This window comes from Dromaius novaehollandiae, chromosome 6 (genome assembly GCF_036370855.1).
Source record: "Dromaius novaehollandiae isolate bDroNov1 chromosome 6, bDroNov1.hap1, whole genome shotgun sequence".
In the NCBI taxonomy this organism is placed as follows: domain Eukaryota; kingdom Metazoa; phylum Chordata; class Aves; order Casuariiformes; family Dromaiidae; genus Dromaius; species Dromaius novaehollandiae.
This window is the reverse complement of record NC_088103.1, coordinates 14,553,776-14,576,245: the sequence shown is the minus strand read 5'-3', so window position 1 is coordinate 14,576,245 and position 22,470 is coordinate 14,553,776. Positions and strand designations below refer to the sequence as shown.

General features: G+C 35.7%; 1 protein-coding gene across 7 annotated transcripts in view; it reads right to left on the bottom strand.

Annotated features, from left to right (window-relative positions):
• Positions 1-22,470, bottom strand: part of CCSER2 (coiled-coil serine rich protein 2) — an 86,006-nt gene that overhangs the window by 8,188 nt on the left and 55,348 nt on the right. For 3 of the 7 annotated variants that reach the window (XM_064513731.1, XM_064513733.1, XM_064513732.1), the window contains 3 exons: positions 20,092-20,175; positions 18,116-18,202; positions 15,144-15,242 (listed from right to left, as the gene is read on the bottom strand). In XM_064513731.1, coding sequence (XP_064369801.1) covers positions 15,144-15,242; positions 18,116-18,202; positions 20,092-20,175 — 270 coding nt within the window. Of the gene's footprint in view, positions 1-946; positions 987-5,627; positions 5,713-15,143; positions 15,243-18,115; positions 18,203-20,091; positions 20,176-22,470 lie in introns of all 7 variants that reach the window. The other 4 variants (XM_064513734.1, XM_064513735.1, XM_064513736.1 and 1 more) reach the window with 2 other exon arrangements.

Here is a 22,470-nt window from a genome sequence, read left to right as displayed (position 1 = left end):
AGTGCTTGATGAAATCTGTCATAAGAAGGAGAGGGAGTAAGAAGATAAAGAAGCATTCCACGTTCCAGCAACAATAATACTTTATTCCATGGAAGTCTTTTAAAAAACTTTTGTCATTTGCATTGCTTTGAATGCACTTTTGATATTATTTCAGGGAGGAACAAGCCGTGACTTGGTGTAAACTGACATGCTAACATTTAAAATTACATTTTTGTCCAAAGCACAAAATGTTCAGGTGGACAAAAATATTTGCGTTCCTTTATGATGCTCCTAAAATGTAAAGTTGGACTCTAATATTTCTAGTACTATGTAACTGAGGAAAATTAGTTCTCCCCAGAATAAAAGTACATTAGACAAAAGGCTTTGTGCACATGTTCCTTTTTGCAACACAAAGAAAAAGGCATTTCTGTAATGGCAAAAGCTTTGAAGATTTGCACATATTGATGCACCAAGCAAAATTACTAAGTTATAATCCTTACCCTATTAGCATAAGAAGAGAATTTCTCTCAGGAGTACATCTGGCTGTTACATCATCCAGAGAAAAATGACAACATATCCATGAAGAGGTTTACCATCCATACACACTTACTGAACAACTGAGATATACAGATATGCAAGTATTTTATATTGATGAAGAAGTTGGGTCAATGTGGTTGTGACAATGATAGTCATTGCAGTGCCACTACTTTAAGGTTGCCTGCGGTTTTGCTTTGGTTATGCTGTATCTCTGATCTCAATGCCCATCATACATTCCATATAATGTCTCTGTTGAATGAAGTAAGGCTATTTTCTCCCTCTGATATTTTAAGGAACAAGGAAGTGATGCAATGAAGAATCTGAGAACTGCATGCACATCTCTGATAGACATGCATCATGCATAGGGCAAAAAAGCAACAGTGAAAATATGCGAGGAGCAGATGGGAAGAAATCTGAAGTTGTACTGTACCACGCTTTATCACAGAAGTAATGGACTAACTTCTCAACTCCTTGCCAATGGCATAATGGGAAAGCAGAGACAAGAAAAAGACAAGGACAATGATGTCAGAGGACCAAGACAAAACAATGAGCAATTGCCATGGCTGAACTGCAACTTTTCAGCATTTGAATTGCAATTAGCATGTCCCCCACTTGTTTTTTAACCATCTTCCAGAAACAAAGACAGCCCTGTTGTTTAAGTAACATTGTACAAATAATATTTACAGCAAGACCTGCATGGAATACCTTTGCTCTTGGAACTTGAAATCTCAAACGCACTTAAGCTCTTACACTTAAAATACTCTTAATAGTAGTAACTAGAATTTAGGTGTATGATTATATATGTATACATCAAAATATTTGCATTCATGAATATAAGCAATTTCAGATATATCCAACAATGAATAACAACGTCATAAGATGAACTGTACCATGCATTTTGATCGTATTTCCTGCACTGCTTATCAAACCATATTCCAAGCTACTCGGTCATGAGCTTGGAGAGACTCAAAATTGCCCCTTCCCTTCCCCCCCCCCCCTTTTTTTTTTTTTTTTTGAAAGAGGGGATACAATATTTCCTGATCAGTTCCAACATCTATCTCACTGCCTTGACAGTATAAGTGACCATTTCACAGCCCTCCACATGAAGGCATAGCCTTGCTCCATTGGAAAGCTGTCATTTTCAAATTTTGTTTCTCTCTCTGGAAAACATCAAGTTCTCACACCTTAAATCCATAGTATGTGTCAATACATTTTTTTTCCTTCTTCTTTCAGCTAGCTATTCCTCTGTTTCAAAACTGTAACGTAGCATCCTACAGTATGGACTCTAACTGCAAACAGTGATACAAACAACCTAGGTTTTTTTTCTTTGCTCTTTTAAACCATTCACCACAGTATGGAGGTACTGAAATAATCAGTATTATAGCATAGCATGAATTTTTTTCTGCATAGTCTGTATAAAAATAAACTTTCTTAAAGAAAAGTACTGTCTAGCTGAAAGCAATATAACCACATCAAGGCAGGCATTTTAACCATAGAGTCACATGCAACTAAGACAGACAAATATGATCACAAAAAACTAAATTTTTGTTTGTAAACATACACTACAAGAGACAACAACTTACAACAAGAGACTACATTTCTACTGAAATCCAATCTTCAACTACCCAAACTGGAAGTAAGGAATTTTTCTTAAAAGACATTTTCTTTGTATAACTGAACACTAATCTCTCAGAGCAAAAAACACAGACATTTAAAGGACAGTAATGTAACGGTCCAAGGACATTTTCAGTATTTGTCACCTCTTAACACAAGTCATGACATTTCCAAAATAACATCCTGAAGCAACTTTGTTCTGCTAACACCATCACTTTGTACTCTCTACGAAGAGCCTGAACTGGTCAAAGATTTATATTAATTACGGAAACATTTCATAATGTTAAGGGACACATACTTGTTTAGAATATGCATGAAAAAGTAAAGAAAAGCGTGGACCTGATTTATAATCAGCATACATGCAGGAGCTTTTTTGATGGTAATAAAAAGCTTTATATCACCTGTTATGGTTGCTTACATCACCTTTATTTGTAATGCTCATATACAAAAACCCTAAAAACTCTCTCCAGGAAGTGAGCAGTAAGCAGAGATGAAAACAATTGCAATGCTCGAGTTGAGTAACAAACAGAATTTTCATCTCTGTTTCTGCATGGAGAAGTATTTGGGGTCAGGGGCCTAGAGATATGGGTATAACATCCTTACATTGTATCAACACTTCATCGTTTGCTCATTGAAAATGCATCTTCTAAATACTAAGTTTCTAGAGCTCCATTATTAAAACTCCAAAATCTAACAGAAAAGTTTTAAAATGTATTGTGGAAAATTTGCTATGCATCAAATTATATCCCATTATCAAGAGAAAAATAAAGGAGGATTACATAAGAACTAAGTTCAAGACACTCAATACTTGAGGCATAGGAATAAAAAAAAAGTTTTGTTCATAGCAATGACAAAAAAAAATCACTGTAGAATCAGAAAAATATTTATGCTGAATTGTTTCCAAGGCTGCTGAAACAACACTTGAGTTAATAAACATGAAAGTATTAAAAAATTAATTCTCATTAAAAGTACAAAGTACATCTGATTAAAAGTTTGTTAACAAGGTGTAGTGTTATGACAGGTTCTTAAGGCAAGTTAAGCAGTAGCTATGCTAACCTTGTGATTGCTGCTAATACAAAAGAGCTATAAGCATATAATAGTATTATATTACACAGCAGAGATGTTATCTGCCCTGTAGAACAGGAGTAAAGTTATGTTACACTGTATAAACAGTTGATCATGAACAGTTTACAGATTTATACCCTGATAATCTATAGCACTTGTAAGGTGTCTGCACATCTGTAAACTATCAACATAACAAAGAGGTAGCTGTTGAAACCTGCAGCATTCACAAGTGTGGATGATACTTCTAGGTTGGGATCCAGAAGTTACAGGAAGAAATGCTTGAAACCAAAGATCTCCAGACAGAAAACACAGCCAAAAGTGAGATTAATTTCTGTTCCCCATCACCTTCTCTACATTACTGCCAAAAAACACTAATACTGACTGCAAAGCTGATTTTCCTATTCTAACTGGTGATGCCATGTTCAACACTTGCCTTGAAACACCACCTTTGGCATTCCACACAGAATAAAAAAATAAAATAAAATACAGACCTAAAAACACTGGACCAAGGTAAGAGATAATGGGGGGGGGGGAGATAAAGGATGCTAACGATAATTTCAGTAATATTCTGCCTCACGGGCATGTTCTCTAAACGCACAGGTACAAGGCATTAATTTTGCAAGAGTGTCAGTTAAGAATGTCCAGCAAACCCCTCAATCTATACTTTATTTCTGTTCTCAGCATTTATCTTTTGCTCAAGCCTAAGACTTAAAGAAAAAGGCTAGGAACACTCAGTTATGGAAAACAAATGCATCTTCCTGAACATTAGGGTAAATATAGCCTAGGATAATTAGTCTATGGCCAATTTTCATCTACTTTATTTGCCTAAGTTGTAATTCATAGAAGTTTAATGCATAAGATGCATACTGAAAAATCTAACCTGCTTTAGTAAGGCAAGTTCAACATGGAATGCAACACTAAGGTGCTGCTGCCCTGAGTGGAGGAATGAGGTGGGGTTCAGAGGATTGGCACCAGATTAATATGAATTGTCGTCTTCAGCTAAGACATCAGTGAGAACGAGAAGACGCCAGGGCACGCATCTGGCAGCTCAGACACCATCCTCCCATTCTGCCTCTCCAATTGTTCAGTTTCAAAAGTGCGACATCTGTGTGCTCCTCACGTCTAAAACTGATCCTTTCAAACTCTGATTCTCTGCTGATAGGACAGCAAAATAGTCAGGCTCTGCTACTGCTTGTACTGTACCCAGAAACAGAACAAGTGACGATCACCTTTAGGGTTTCTACATTCATTGTGCACACACAATTTCCCACATCAAACAACACAGGGAAGTAAAGCATAACCCACCACTGCATACAGAAAAGCCTATGAAACAGAGTGTGCATTCCCGATGAGTTCTTTAAATGAACATTGTCACAGAAACATCCAGAGAGTATCTGAAACACTCAAAATTTACAAGATACTTTACAAGGTTTGTTTTTGTAACTGAAGTAATGGTAAGGATTATTACAATCTGAAATAAATGTAAGCTTAGTTTTCCAAGATGCAGCTTACTCTTCAGATCTCTATGGGTCCTGGAAATTTCAGTGATTCTGTAATTTTAATTTTACTTTATTTCTTGTCCAAATACACTCCTGGATATTGCTGGGCAATCAAACACACTGTAATTTGCAAATTACAGTAAATTTTAAAAATATAACTTTATCTTCATTAACTAGTTATATTTCTTTGAACAATTATCTGTTTATAATGCAATACCAAAGCACAAAATAAGACTTACCATTTCTCTATGTCTACGTAAGCATACAGTTTTAAAATCAGCAATTGTCTTTTGTTTTGCAGATCGAAGGCAAGAGTACAAATGCATCTTTTATCAGCCCACATTGTAGCTAGCAGATAAGCAATGTTAGTCAATCATGCATGTTTTGCAACAGCCACTTCAATGTATTAGAAGTCTTTTTACAATAAACACCAAAAGAAAAAAAATATTAGTTTCAGAAAAGCCATTCTGAAGAGAAAACTTCTCACGAAAGGCAATGAAAAAATCACCCTTTCTCAACAACATTTTTATGTATGTCCACAACATATTTATGTAAATACATCCACATATGCACGCATGCAGACTTGTGAGCAAACAGAACACATACACAAACAGGACAGTATATTACAGCCATGAAAAAGAAAGGAAAATGCAGCAAGCAAGATTTATGTTAAGACAAGACTGGAAACAAGAGCCTGTTCAAGGTTTGCCTCTAAAACTGCTGAAATAAATCAGCTTTTAGTAACTGTTACAAAGCTGTAAGTTGTAGCTGCTTATAGGCTGACTGAAGGAAGCATTTAGGTTAGCCACAAACTATTGTGTACACCTGTAAATCTGCCTGAGAAAGGAGGATACTACAGGATGAACAGTGCGTGCAAAGGGAAAGCTTCTACGGGAACACGGTGAGGGATATGAGTGAGAGGTACAGACTCACTCTGTCTGCGGTGCGGTGGAGCAGTCCGAGGGATGCCCTGGAATGAGCCCTGCCAGGGAGAGAAGGAGGGAGCAGAATACCCACCCTGTGCAGAAAGAGAGAGGGGGAAAAGTATAATAAAAAAGAGAACAGGGAAAAAACAAGACACCAAAAAGCCACACCATTCTTTTTCCTTTTCCCCCAGAAAGCTATCATTGTATTTCTCAGTTCTTCTCCCTCGTAAAGGCAAACGCTACACGCTAATAAAGCCCACAGGAAACTAAACCACTTTATGATGTCCTAAACTAGTCAGAAATCTTATTCTTTCAGGACAAGAGTAACAGAGTATTACTAGCAGAGCTGCACAGAAAATACCTCAATTTGTTTTCAAAATATATGCACGTTTCCATTACAGATGCTTTTAAAGGGAAAAGTATGAGAGATGAGCTTTTCATGTTAAAAATATGTGCTGAAAGTTGTATATTTATAGCTTTCAAAAATATTTTAAATGCCTCGCAAATTAACACTAGCCTGCTTAACAATATCAGTCTCCTGGAAGCCAATCAGCGTTAGTTTACAACAAAGAATTCTAACACAGAGGAAGGGATTTTCTAGTAAAGTTATTATCCATGTGCTTTAGAGTCTGCCTGACTCATATTTTGATAGCATTATTATTGAATGTGAAAAGGACAGGGGATGCTGTGTTCTTTGTACTTTGCATTAGGAGCTTGAACTTTCTGCTACAGAATCAGAGAATTATGCATGTCAGCGACACGCAGTGTTTGTCAAATGTTTCCGATTACTACAGAAGCGGCGCATTATGGTATTTCTTTGTGAAATCCTATCATGGTTGCTGCATTTTTGAAACAAGGGAAGTAATTTTATGCAGCCTAGCATTTTCGCTACACCCTTACCTTTAAAAGAAATCTATTCAAGCTGGAATTACCCTCTTAAATCAGATAATCTTGATCTCCTCTATCAGAAAAACAGGTCTGGTTCTTTACAACCTCTTCACAGCTTACCAACTGAAAATTGCTCTAACAAGTTCTGCAGCAGGGGTGCTAGGGATAAGGACTGCCCTTGCTCCCTGGCTGTCTGCAACCAGCAGCTAAGGACAGTAGCTGCTCTTGCAGACAGGAGGCATAAAACATTTGAACTGACATCTAGACAGAAGGTAACAATAACATACAGCTTGCCCCTCCCTCCAGTTTATCTGCTGGCAGATCTGCGCAGATCATACCATCAGGGTCGGACAAAACAGGAAAAGAAATATTTTTACTTCCATGCTTCCTTTTAAAAGAGGTTAAGTATCATGGCTTTTTTTCCTATAAAAGAATATACTGCTTTTATTTATCCCATGAGTTTAAATGTTTCCCTGGCCTCCCAGTTGTCTTCATCCAGTTAACTTTTATCCACCATTATTTGAAACTTCATTACTGCAATTTAATAACACATGCATATAATCAATCCTTAAAATCTGCCAGCCCAAACACTTTTAAGATAGAACAGGAAATATAGAAAAAAAGTTTGAGAAGACTTCTTTATTCTTATTCAGAAACTGAGAGAAGACAATTTTTTGGAGCTAAACCTCAAGATAGAAAAAAGAAAAAAGTTCCTTAATTTGATCATCTCTAGACTGAGATACCAATTACCTAACATGCTCTTCCAGTCTTGCATCAGTAGCCATTAATGTCAACACAAGTTTTAGACTGCTGCATGAACGAACAATGTTACCAGCTTCCATCAAACAGCATGACAAAACAACACAATTTGTTGCATCGACTGAGGTAGGTATAAAAGGAAAAATATTCCTGGGAACAAGATTAATCATTGACTGATACAGCATTAACAAACACTTTGAATTTCCACAGCACCATACAAGAGAACACTACATCTTCGGCCATCTATTTTTCAGGTTTGTTCGCATATCACCCTAAATTATTTCAGGGCAGTGGAACACAGAAAAAAGATGCATTCCATTCTCTAAACATAACTGGCTCCCCAGATAGTAAAAACAAACAAAAACAAAAAAACAGTATCATCAAGCACAGGTCTGGCCTCATAGGGACCTGTTTGTGAGAGGGTTGGCAATGTGCTTTTTTCAGATTTCTTTCAAATTTATAACGCATTAAATTAAGACAGAGTGGTGAAAGTTTCATAGCCTCTCCATTTCTAAAAGAAGAGATTCAGACAAGTACAAACCAGCTGAGCTGCATAACAATTAAGATATATTATTGTAAAAACAGAGAAATATTTAGACTTCAACATATTTCAATAATTTTTAAGCCTCTATATTAGCACTGCACCAAAGCACAGCACCAAATACATTCTTCTCAGTAATTCTTCATGGCATCATTACTCTTTGACTGGAGAAACTAATGAAGAAAGGCCAAGAATCCTCCTTCGGTGTTTTTCCTGCTAGAGCGAACTGCTCCCTGAGCTGGGTTCAGCCCCCCACCCTCGGATGCCAGAGAGCACTATTAGCTGTGAAGCAGAAGCAGCTATGCTTCAGGCAGCAGTCTACACTGCAGAGTATACACTGGCCCGTGTAAGTAAGCAAATCTCAAATAGCTGGATTTCTTATATGTAAAATCATATAGAGTATTGCTTAACTCTACATCAAACGAGGTAATAAAAACACAACATCAGTGGAACCAAACAAAGACCAGAAAATACAGTGCTGGGAATTTATCTGGATGGATATTATGACTTGTGTATTTTACCAGAGACTGTACTGATCCTGTAGATATAGCATGTTAAAAGTTAGGTAGCTGACAAGACGTCTGGCTTATGAAATGATGACTTCTTTCTTTTAATAGCATTTTACAAAACTCCAGCAAAGAAATCCAGAGTTCGTTCTTCTTTAAATAAGTGACTCTCATACATTCCCATCTATTAGTCAAATGTATGCTCAACTTCCCAAGAAATCCAAATAGAAAAACACACTAAGAGGCATTTCTCCTCAGATTATGGCAGCTACTCAAAATACACAGAAAATGTGTCAGTTTACTACTAAATACAGGGGGGGCAGGGAACCTGAATCACAAAATTCATTTATGCTGAATTATTAAGAAGTCTATAAAACCCATAACATTTAAAATCAGCAAGCAATGCTAGAATTGAAAGATGAGAGCGTTACTTACCTCAGCTTTTTTTAAAAACAAACAACCCCCCCCCCCCAAAAAAAAACCTCAAGAAACACATTTGATAGGATTTGCCTGGTTTCTGAAACCCAGTATGATGCAAGAAGTTCCATTTGCAGTTTCATGCTAGAAGGCAGTCCCAGCAGCTCCTCCCTCAGCTGTCCTGTGCATAGAGCTGCTAAACATAAATCCCACTCCTCTCGTTTCCCAGATACTGTACTTGTGAAATAGCAAAAGCCTCCCAAAAGAAAAGTGATTCAGAATTTTAAACATCAGACAAGGTAAGAGACTCAGGAAAAGAAAAGACTGGAAAATTAAGACCAGATGAAATCAAGCAGCCTACAAATAAAAGGAAAATGATGAATGTTTTTCAGAGGGCCTGATGAATCGCGCAATTGTTGCTAAACACTTTATCAAGTTCTGACACCAGCTAAATTGGGAAATCTGTTTTTAAAAAACACTGCTATCAAGATGTTAGGGCCAGAGGTGTTAATTGCCAAGAAAAGATCTCAACCTTAGAAGAAGCAATCAGATGAAGAAAGGCAACCACTTATGGCAGAGCAGGACAACAAAAATATTTCTAAGCTATCGCTGCATAGTAATTTCAGGCAAACGGTCAAACATTACTGCTCTTTTACCAAGGATAACCCAATATCCAAAATTGCTACTGCTTTAGAAATCTCTCCTGCTGTAGAAACACAAATACAGGAAGAAAGATCCAACTGTATCCCTATGGCTAGAGTGAGGGCTTTCAGGGCACTTCCAAGAAGAGATGATTTTAGCTGTCTCACCTAGCATTACCAGTTATCCCATACAAACTCAGAGCTCCACATCACAAATGAACCTAGAATGATATACTTCAAGTATCAATACAAATAAAATGCTTTCACAGAAGATCTCTCTTGCTGGCTTAGCAGTTCAGACATGCAGTAGTCTTTTTGGAAGTATTCAGGTCAAAACCGAACAAATCTTGAAGCGCTGGTTTTGAATAAACAGCCAGTAAGAATTGCCTCTGAAAAATCTTAAGGACCTCTCCTCTTCTGTGCATACTCACACATATTGTGCACTGTCCCTGTGACACAGCAAGAAGCAGATGCTCAAGACAACTATTTAGTCCATCATGGACCCGTCTCACCAAGAATGTGGGTGCTTCAGTGGTCTTCTCTTAGTACAATAATAGAACGGCAAGTGGAAAAGAGCTACTGGACCTGGGATGAGTATGAAGATAATCACTAACATAAAAAGTAACCAGACTGCAACACAGAAATTTAAATTCATAGTTGCAGAGTCAATCAATATAGAAACTATAAGGCTGAGACGGAGGGAGATATTAAAAAAAAAGACAAAAGTAAACAAGGGCAGCCAAAGTATTATGAGGGTTCACTGATAAATTAAATGTGAAAAGCTTTTGAAAGACAAATTGAAACAATACTCAAATATTTGGAGGGCAAAGAACACCTCAGTGAGGAAGCAGAGAAGAGCTGTAGCAAAAAATATGTATGCTCCCATCCAAGCTGGCTTTTTTTTTTATTGTTGTTTTACCAGAGTCAGCAATGAACCCAAGTACACTTTAAAATTAAAACTTCTCATCACCACATACTGTTTTAAGACCAAGGAGAAACTTAGCTCTTAACTCTACCTATTGTTTCAGGACACAAGACAGCACTCATGAACTAGGAGGAGTTCTGTTATGCTAAGAAACTGGACGTCAGGGGCCAGAAATCCTTTATATACATCATCTTTTAGGTTCAAGAGGTCAAATAATTTGGCAGCATAAACTTAAGACTTGACATTTAACCTCTTTACCTTCAGGATATTTAGTATTACACAAACAATGCCGCAAAGCCTACAAGACAACAATTGTGACGATGGTTTTCTTCCTTTTAAGCTCTGTCCATCAACATCAAATCTTTAATGTAATCTGATATTCAATACTTTCTTCAAGGTTTTGTGTGTTTTGATTTTCCATGATAGTTAAATGACAGGCATAAATTAAGTGCGAATGAATTCAATATAACAGATATATAAAGAATCCTTCTAGAAATGTCATGGTCTATCCTGTCAGCAAATATGTGGACAAGCCTTTATTCTAAGGATGGCTAACCAAAGATAATGGTTCCCTCTACGTCGTCATCGCTTATACAGCCAGCCAGAAGTTACATAATGCAGTTTTAGACACTGTCAGGATACCACATATAAAAAATACTGTCTAACAGATATTACAGTAGCGAGGCTACAGGCAGCACACTTACTTCTTAAAGCTTAATATCCCCATTTTTCAAAACATTTGCTTTTCAGCCACTATGCTAAAGAACTAACCTAAAGTTACATAATTTCCATTTATTTTCCTATTTACCTTGAAATAGGAAAAACTAGAAGTACTTTCAGAAACCAGGTGGTCCCTATTGAGAATAAACCCAGAGAAGTTTATGATTCAGATCAGGATGGGCCACTTTCTAGAAAAATACCTGGCAATAAAGACAGCAACAGATAAGAAGATTAACTTTTTAAAAAGAATATATTTAACGATATCACAGGTCTATATACTGGGAGAAGCACAAAGCAATCAGAAATACTAGCTTCTTTAAGAAAAATTGCAATAAATTGCTGCATTTCACATGGTCTTAAATTCCTAAATGGAGATTTATCCAATATTTGGTTTCCACACCCACCATTGAATAGTTTATTCTAGAATCTATTTTTTAAAGAAACATTACATTAACAATGCTTGTTAAGCAAGTTTCTTGAAGTATTTCAATACTTCTTCAAATAGAAAATAAATTACTGCAAGTATCTTCCTTTACTGATAATTTTCCTTCAGAAATTAACAGATAATATCAGTTCTGCTTGAATTTGCAAACTGTTAGAATAATTCTTGAAAGTTATGGTATGTTAACTGAAGTGATTTTCTGATCTCTCCCATGACTGTAAGTGTTAACCCATGTTAACCACTTTAAGAACAAATGAAATAGTTAAGGATTCATCAATTTTGATAACTTTTAACAAGTTTAAGAAAAGCAAAACGCTTCCACGCTTCAGAAGAGTTCTATCTTCGTTGCCAAGATTTCAGTTAGAATTTGGTTTTAAAAATACTGTCTTCATAAGAACTTCATAATTTAATAAACATTAACTACATTTCACAACTCACACCAAGTTTATGAGCAATGACTCTGATTTCTCCCAACCTGAATCCTCAGTTTAAGCCCATCATTTTAAACCAAACATGAAAGTTAGAGCAAAATGTTTCAAGAGGGACATCGTTTCTAGCGAGAATGCATTTTGCTCAAGTACCTCTCCTACTATTTCCAATTACTGTATTCCTACCTCATAAAATAGAGCCTATTGTTTCTCTTTTCTATTGCAAGAGATATTTATGTCATTTGGTTCCAGATCGAAAATGATTTCATGCCAAAGCTTCTTCCACATTTGTAGTTATATTAAGCCGTGCAAGGGAGTACACAAATTCGTATTAACAGAGGAACTATTTCAACCACTGTTTCCAAAAGAAATTCCATCTCTCTCCCTCCACTGGAAAACACTATTCTGAGTTTTATTGCAAACCATTCAATGGAAAACCCCAAACTTTAAAAAAAAAAAAAAAAAAAAAAAAAAAAAAAAAAAAAAAAAAAAAAAGCTTTTTTGAATTACTTTGGTTACTATATGAGAGAAGCAAAAAATTAACAGAGACCTTTTGTTTAGATTTAACTTACCTTAATTGAGAGGGATCAGTTCAATAGAGTTTCAAAGAAAAAAAAAACTCAAGTGCAACGCTTGGCTAAATTATCTCTAATGTTGTCTATCTCCTCTTTGTTTTTCACAGAAAGGAGAAAAAAAAAAACCACAGAGGTATGACTGTTACTGTTGAACTTCCTGGGCTAGTTTAGGTCATTTAGAAGTCACTGTTATTAAAATTCATTCAACTTGCCCAGGCCTTTACTACCAAATTCCCTTCCAAACTTGAATGTAACAATTAAAAATATCTATTACCCTTTAATAGATTTTCCTTTCCTTTCTATTATACCTTCTACTCCTGAACTTCTTAGTTTCTGTAAGTACCTATACTTCTTTGCACCTCTTCCTGTACCCTGCTCCTAGAAACACTCAACCCACCTTTTTTTTCCGCTCTTCTTTTTTAGGGGAAAAAAGTATTCATAGAAGGCACTTCATATTACTGAAATGCAAAAATTTCTGGAAGAGACTTTGGAGTTTATCCAACAGCATCACTACAAAAATTACTCTTAATAATTAGCTACTAACATATCTTATTCAAGTGAAATTGCAGCAAGTTTAGAAGTCTGATCCTCAGAACCAGAACTTGGCTGCAACAGCAAGACTAATGTCTTCCTTCAAAAAAAAGCTCACCTTAAGCAGCTCCTACCAATTTATGTTTGCTTATAGACATCCTCCATATAACTTCTAAATATGTAAATAAGAATCCATTCAAAAAAAGTTTCTGCCCAAAACTTCTGAACTATCATTTACAAGTGAAAGTTCCTGAAATAAACTGTATTTTAAACAATTGTCAATAGTTAGCGTATCTTCCCAATTCCACAATTTTCTTGAGAAACTTTACATGCAAAGAAAGATAAAAAATAGATATATTTATAGACTGTACCTGTAAGCATGCATATATATATATACACACACACATTTGCATGTATATATACACCCACACACATATATGCATACATACATACAACCATGAACATAGCAGGGGCCAAGATGCATGCATATATATATATATATATATATATTTTTTTTTTCAAACACAGATTCTCCCCCAAACTGTTTTAAATTCCGTAAGACAAAGGAAGTGTCTCTGAGACAAGACTACTGAATGTCTATTCACATTTGTGCCTTAAGTAAAAAGTAGCTGGAAGAGAAAACTCAATTTTTGCAACTCTAAGTAGGAATAAAAGTACTTCAACCTGACCAAATGGGTATTTGGACTAAATAACTCCCTGTACCTGATACAATATTAACTTAGCCTCTCCCATTCCCCATCTCTAGTATCTTTGTCTTACCAATAAATACAACAGGTTGCTCAAATTGAAGCTTTTGCAGTTGTTAACTAACTTGCAATATTAGTAATCTGTTTTTGAATTTACCAAGAAAATAAGGCAAACTAAAACAAAAGTGAACATGGAAGCAAGGACAGCCACTAACCTGGAAATAGTATTTGGGGGTGGGTGTGGGGGTGTCAAATGAATGTCACATGTATGAAATTAAAACTTGGGAAAACGAAACAACACAACAGCTCAAAAGCTCCAAAAAACCAGGAAAAATATATAAACAAATGGGCAAGTATACTGAATGTACCTTTTGGAACAAAAGTGTCAGAGGAAAACAGGAGGTACTTAGGGTTACATTCTCTTTACTTTTGGTAGTTAACAGACATAAGGAGGTCGGAAAGCACGGCCTCAACAGAAGAAAGCTGTTTGCTAAAAACTGGTGAACATACTCCAAGGTGGTATTCCTACCCTAAAACTAAACTAAACATTCAAAGGAGTAATTTTTAGAGGGATAGCAGAGAGCGTTCATCTTTATTACCATCTTACATGATTCTCCCCCCTTCCCCACATCAAGTGACTTGAGGCAGAGTAAAAACAAAAAGTTTAACTCATTTCTAATTGTTTGAGAAAAATCTCTCAGGATTTGCTAGCTAGAGCAAGTAGCTGCCAGACTATCATTAGCATACTATTTGCTGGTGATCGACAAAAGTCTTTTTCATTAGTCAAAGACAATTCCTTATCATTATTATATCACAGCAAACGTGCTGTCCCTCCCCTATCTTAAGTATGCTACTACTGATCCATGCAGAATGTAAGTTGTAAAATGGAAGCAAATGTGATCCATGCAACAACATATCGGAGTGAAGATATTGTCTGTCAAAGTGATATTCACTCATTTTTGAATAAGTTCTTCAAATATATGACTAAAAAAAATTAGGTTTTTTTGGACAGAATATTTATGATAGAATACACTGTCACTTCTCCACAACAACTGTGAGCATAATGAAACTTAAGCAGGAAAAAACAGATTAAAAAGTCAAATATCGATGACTTTAAAATCATGATAGGAAGTGTCTTGATGTATGATTAGAGATACAGCTTGGGCTGACTTACTTAAATAGTGCACGGGGTGATTATTTTAAGAGGACGGCCTTCTAAAGTTTAATTATGTACTTTAAAATATGTTTATTATAAATGTTTAAATAAGAGTTGCAAACAAGTGTGCAGGGGGTGCAGAGCAGGAAAGATAAGAAGAGTACAGCACCCTCAGATACAGAGCTGAATCTCTTAAACAAGGCCAGCTGGTGTGACGGCAATAAGGAAAGATTTGGGAATGAAATGCAGAAAGTCATACCCAAGAAGGAATGGCAAGTTTTACTCACAGAACTCCTCCTCCACGAGGTTTGCGTAAATTTGTCAGCATGCAAGCATGTTGCCCCTGTAAGTTTTTCATTGTCTTTCTGGCAGTTGCACCTAGTGGCCTTAATCCCCCCCAAAAAGAGAGAGAAAAGAGAATTTATTAGAAAAATAATTAAGCCTATTAAAAAGCAGAGCCAAGGCAGTGTAGCACAATACCGTTAAACCAGAGAAACTAGTACTGTCAGTACTACACAACCACTTCTTTTTCAAAAGTATGTTTATAAATAGTTTAGAATAAATGTTAACTTCTGGAATGGGTTTTTGGTTCCCTGGAATTTCTAGCATATCCTATTCAAGTCACTTTTAACTAACTGTGAATGTAAGTTTACCCATCATCATGGCAGAGTTCCTTGGCTTCAGCAAAGCCTTTCAGTTACTACAGCAATTAGACATACAAGCTAGCAGGAGAGGAGAGATTTCTCTGAAGGCATACAGTAAGAGCAAGACTAAGCATACTAAAATCAATGCTTACTGTAAAATGCTAATAGATAAGACAGTTTGTTTTGAGGTACTGTTATGTGGAATACTGTTTAAGCAGCAGAGCAGAGACACAAATCTTAACCTTGTATTTTCATTTCAGAAAACAACCACAGGCTGCTTTCTGGGGGAGAGGATGAACACCACAGATCAGTTGCAGTGCATGTATACATATACAACTACATGCAAAAGAGTTCACCAGAGATTACAGTCACACAAGACGCTGTCCAGCCATTGATAAATAAATATGGCGTGCACCTCTTGGCATCTCATCTATCCTACAGTTTTGCTGCTTGATGACATGCAAAAGTTTGGAACATAGACCCTTTCAGTGTCTCCCAAATTTATTTTTCTTATTGAATTATTCCTGCCTCTCTTTGAAAAGAGAAACCCAGCTTATTCAGTCTTATTCTCAGGCTATGCAGGCCTGGGGGACGTGCAATGTTAAGTACCAGTGCTTTGAGATTCTAGAAATTGGAGCTCTACACCATCAAAAGTTCAATGTCGCAATTACTGTAAGAGGACAGAGCATCTGTACTTAGTCTTGTGAGATTCCAAAGTAGTATGCTTAAAAACTGAAGCATTCGTATGTACAGAAGTAACACAGTAGTTGAAGTTCCAAATATTTCCTTCTGTAATTAGTGTGCATGCTTTAAGTAAGTGAATATAGCTTCATGGATAGAACAATTTGAACAGTTCCAATAACATCCCTGAATCCTCCAATTTCTCTAAGAAATGTGTATTCATCACATGTTACATGATACCGTACCCTCCTCTATTAGCAAAGAGGAGGTGAGATCTCATAACCATTTCTTCTTGATAAGTAGCAGGTTTGCTCTGGCTTTTCACTGGGAAGGGAGTTAATGGTGGCAGGAAGGCCAATGCTCAATACAGTGCTCACACTGTAGATACTATAATTTCAGCACCTAACACCTTCTGGCATTTGGTTATCACATTTATTTAAAATTGATACAAATAAAGTACTGATCTAGAGTTATTGTTTATCTAACATTTAATTCCACTGAAGTATTTCTCCCTGCCAGGACAGCAAATGAAAAAGATGCACGTGTGTATTTCATATATGCATACAAACATGAAAATGTAACAGCTGCAAATATCTGCAATTAGTCAAAAAGATGAATGGCTAGGTAGCAATAGGTTTGAAAAAAGGAAAAAAGAAAAAAGGGATAATGTTCAGAGGTGAAACTTGCAACAGAACTCCATTATAAAGGTTTCTCTCGTTTAACAAAGGAGGATGTATGGGGGGTTTCCTATAAAATTCATTCCAAAATGACAATTTGATATCCAATGTCAGACTTGCACATTTATAATGTAAAATAACCTCATTACCATAAATTGAAAATGGCTGTGAAAGAATGATATATATGTATATATATACACATATACACACACACACACATATATACATATATATGGAAGATGCATGGATTGCACAGGTAAAGAAAGGAAAGAGTAGAAAGTTACTCCCATCACAGAAGTTTGTTTGGAATGTTCTTATGAAGTCCAGCATCCGTTACAATGACATTTTATCCTCCCCCCATACTAGACTTGCAAATTTTTAATTGAAACTGGATCAAATCAATCAGTTGAAGTGAATTTTAAAAGTATTTTAACTGAACTAACTTCAGAAAATGGCTTGAAAATGTGAGGCTATTTTACAAAAATCGGAATAGCAGACTAGTTGGCTAGAACCAGATGCAAAGATATACATGACAAAATCCAAAACTAACTTATAACAAGACCAAAAATCCAGAAGGCACATATCACTTTTGCTTGAGAATGTGCGCACATGCCTGAACTGATTCATGATAAAACTGCGTCCCACTGGCTTCAGAGGCATAACTATCTGTTTGGCCAATTTGATATATATATATATATATTTTTAAATAAAGAATTAACTTTGAATATCACCCTGCTCACTCAGCTTTAAATTCCATGACATACATCCTATATTAAACCAATAGACAGAAGGGAAAAGGAGAGGCAAAAAAAATATCAAGCAGAAAAGAGTTTGATTTTTGTTAATTATTAAAATACTTCAAGCATAAAGAGCCTTATCTTTTTTTGTTATTTTTGGGCACCTTCCAGAATTTTATGTTCGAAGTTTTTCTTTCAGAAATGAAAGATATTTAAGCATTGCATAAATGTCCTTGCCTAGGACCACTAACATCATGACCAGCCTACAGAATTAATGATCCCAGCTACAAACACACTAGCATCTGTAGAACTGGTCTGTTAACTGAACCATTACAGACCCATGAGTCAGGTGGGTCTAAACAGAGCCAGAAACTCAACCTTCATTACAGTGAAAGTACAGGAAAAAGTCAGTCAAAATTAGAAGCCTAGCCGTCTTAGAGCCTTCATAAGAACTAGATATAAAAGTTACACTCTGTGGTGTACACTTGGGACTTTGTCAAATATTTAACATCATACTTACAAGTTGATGCTCTAATCGGTTGATTGTTTCATCCTTTTTCTTCAGTTCGTCTTTAAGCTGTCTGATCTCATTTAGCAAATCTTCTGTCTGCAATAGAACATTAGGCAATAGGAAGTTTTCCATGAGGGCTACACAATCTGAATTAACACCTCTGCAGGACATATTAAATCAGATGTTTATGGAACTTTGGCCATAATATTAGCACATACTTTCCTCCCAGCTTATCACTTCATGCTCTCCTCCTGTTATCACATGATGACATGGGCTGTATGTATACAATCTAAAGAGTGAAGAAACTTGACTAGAAGTCTCTTTGTAAGACACAGTTGAATCAATCCACTAAGCTGTCAGGGTACATACCTGAAAGTAAATCGGCTGCATTTTTGATGCAATGATTTGTCCGTTGTGTAAATGACTAGTAGTGTGGAGAGGAACAACCCTAGCCATCAAGTACTACTTATCCTCCTATTTACCCAACAAAAAATATCAAAGTTTGACACTAAAGTGAACTGCTATTTGAAAAACCTTAACATAAAAAGTAAAGATAGAAACAAGAAAAAAAATTACAAATATAAGTATAACTATGTTTATTGAATGCAAATAGCACGACTGCTTTGAATACATTCTACCCCAAACTGAAGGTAAGACTTAAAATAAACTATGCAAAGCTGAGAGACCAAAAAAAAAAAAAAAAAAAAAAAAGAGAGATAAACAGGCAAGTGTTTTTTAATAATTTTTAATCATAAGGTAATTTTAATAGACTTAGCAACTGTACCATTAGAGCGAGGTCATACATTGTGGGGTGTACTTCCATTTAGTAATATTCATTTACTATTTCCATTTCCATGAAGATTGTTTTTCATTACTGCTTTATGACAACACCCAGACGGATTTATTCTGCAATTTTCCAAACTATATGCTGATACTAATTAAAAAAAATTCAAAATACCTAGTACTTTTTGTTATGAAATTAGAAAAGCAATACTTTTTCCTCTAGGAATTAAATCTAAGATTCTGAGGGACATGGCTATAGAAGGACAAACAAATATAGTAGAAGTACAATTCAAGAAAAAAAGGCCTGAATGTTGCTAATTTAGAACTCAGTGTTGCTAAAGGATGACGCTGATGCATCCACACAGCTTTAGCAAACCTTTTACATCCTGAAACTAGAATTTGGACAGATGGACTTCAGACAAGAGTAAGATTCTAAGTGTTCTTGCTTTTCAAGAGAACTTCTAAATTCATTATCTCTTAAGTTGGCATTATTCCCTTCCTATAAATGCAGAATTAGTGACCTTTCTATATTGATTTTACAACTAGAAGCCCCAAAAATGCTATAAAACCTTACCATGGCAAAAAGCACAACATTACAAATCTGTGACCACAAAAGATGATCCTTTTAGGAACATCTGATGTGACTGCATCGATCTTTAATGCTCATTCTAAAACAATGAATGCATCTTTGATTTTATAGGGTTTTTTGGCTTGTTTAAGTTCTTATAATCACAACACCTGCATTATCTCAGGGAAAACTCATTCTAGGTGACAGATATTTTAAACTGGAGCATAGGTTAACAATAAATGTAATTAAAACACAGCAAGTAATTATGGTGTGATTACACTTCAAAGCAAAAATTTTATTTTCAAAACTTAGTATTAGACTACATTCTAACTGTTATCAGGCAGAAAATTTCTGAAAGAAGCTACTTGCAGCTGTTAATTCTCACATCTGCTACAAGTAAGAAAAAGCAAAGTTATTTCAATTATTTAACCTGTGCATGAATTTGTAAGCATGCATTTTGAAAGGTAAATAAATCTATTTTAACAAAAACAGAAAAGAAACTATATAAATATTTGCTAGGTTTGTATTTAAATGGATACAAAAAGCACTGCTCTTCAAGGATACAGAAGTTAATTTTCTCTTTTACAAACAGATTTGTATCTCTATTCTGTAGGAGTAAATCAGTGTCATTTACCTTAAAAGTAGATTCAGCTTCTTGTGGTTCTGGACTTGATGGAATCGAGAGTGGGATGTCCTGGAGTGACACATTTTCATCATTCTATTAGAGAAAAAGAAGAACAAAGGCTTGAATTACTTGCTGAAACAACTCTTCAAACTTGCTTTCAAGAATGGAAAGACCACCTCTCTGGGGAACCTGTTACAATGTCTGACCTCCCTCTCTGTGATTTTTTTTTTCCCTAATATGAAAGAGTGTCCCTTGCTGTAGCATGTGTCCACTGCCTAAATGAGGGCCATAAATAGCCTCTCTCATGAAGATGTAGGACCAGCTGTAGCTATGCTGAAGAGTTGATTCTGCGCAAGAATCCGGCAAACACTGGCCACTGTTCAACTGTTTTTATGCCAGGAAGGAAGGGTGATACTATGAGATTTTAAAAACTTATTTTCCTTCAGAATCCATACTAAAAATGTCTGAGTAACTTCAAAATGCACAGCCAATGTTTCAGCTAGGAATTCTTAACTAAAATAGCTACATTTGCTACTGGGCCAACTAATACAAAATTAATCCACAGCCATGAGAACTAAATATCAGTTATGAAAACTGGGACCATGAAAATGTATTCTCTCTCTCCACCAAGTGACAACCATGAATCCGGAAATTAAGCACAGCAGGTAGAAGCAGAAAGAACTTGCAAAGATGACAAAAGATAACTGCCTAGATATGTCCTGAAACACTTACACTGTCATGATAAAAACATCAGCAGCTGTGTGCAGTATTCTAAATCTGTGGTACTCAACCTTAAAAATTCAGTTAGGTACAGAGTAAAGTCAGAGACCAAACAATTGACAAGGTATTCCCATGATATATACTCATGTTTGCACTGTGATACATGTTGTGTCTAATCTAGCATGGCATATATCCACAGTGCAATTACAATACAATTATTTTGTGGGCCTAGAAGACCATAACTCCCATTTCCTTGGTGTGAAAATATTTTTTCTCTTGTTCCCTTGTCCCCACCATCTGCAATCTTTTCAAAAAAGAAAAGAAAATCTTTTTTCTGTGTATTATCCTCCTCAATTTTTTAAAGTACTTTGGGGGGGGGGGGAGCAGCTGTAGAGATTTTCCTTCCCCAGTGTCCTCACTGCCTCAGATTGCATTGGGAGAAAATATAGCAACAGCATATATCTCAAAGCCTGTCTAAAATCACTACAAGGTTAAACCAGCAACTCCCAAAAACCACTAGACGAAAAGTGCAGCTCAATTACTAAAGGTCAGTTAAGAAAAACCAATAGACCTATTTATGTCCTTTATGTCCCTGAGGTATGTAATTTGCTTTTTAATTCATAAGGAATATTGTTCATATAAATTATAAATTAAATCACAGAGAAATGTCTCAAGAGAGATTGCCCAGATGGTTTAAAAACAGTAAAAAATTAAAATTTATGAACTTTTAGTCACTGACTACTTGAAGCCAAAATATGCGCAACCATCTAAACATACTGAAAATAATAAGACCTATCATACAGTTCAATATTGCTTCTACCATACTAAAGACAGATAATTTCCATCACTTATATGTAATTTGGTATCTCAGTTATTTTGTTTCTTTTTTTTTAAAACCTTCTTGCCTTTTTTTCTTTTTTTTCTTTCTTTTTTTCCTTTTTTCTTTTTTTTAAACTAGGACTATTAATTTGACTAGGAATCAAATTTCAGTTCAGCTTTTTTGCTGAAGGCTTCTGTCTCCTTGGTGTAGCAAATACTTCAGCTTACATAGTCCAATGCACAGTTGTATTCAATTCACAAGCAGCTGCTTGTCCCTTCCAGGCAGATTGCCAGCACCAAGTGACAGGCTGATGAAGCAGTTTACAGTCTAGTGGGAAAGAGTTCTAATACAGTGTTTTGAAATGTTTTGCACAATAATACTATCATAAAGAAAAGGATAAGAACCTTATTTAATCCAAAGCATTTCTAAAAGTCTAAAGGGAACATGCAGCAATTAACTATTTCTTCAATATTTCTGTTATTTAAAATAACTACTCAAACAAATTACATGTACTCAGAAAAAAGTACAACCAAGTTAATCACAATTTTGAAGGAGTAATCACAAGAACGAAGAAACAAGAATGAACAATGAAACAAGACAAACTCACAATTTTGAATAAAATTAGTTTGCATATGTTTTTAAATATCAGCCATACCTCTGTTATACCTTTTACCTACCAATAAAATGCATACAACTGGAGAAATACATCAGTCCACAACAGTAGATTAAGACCACCTTGCAAAGAAAGCTAGTATGTCACAAATTTTCCAACAATTCAAATGAAGTGCTCAAGCCCTATCCTACACCTGACTAAAATCGCTGCCAAAGCAAGAGTTAAGCTCATTTGC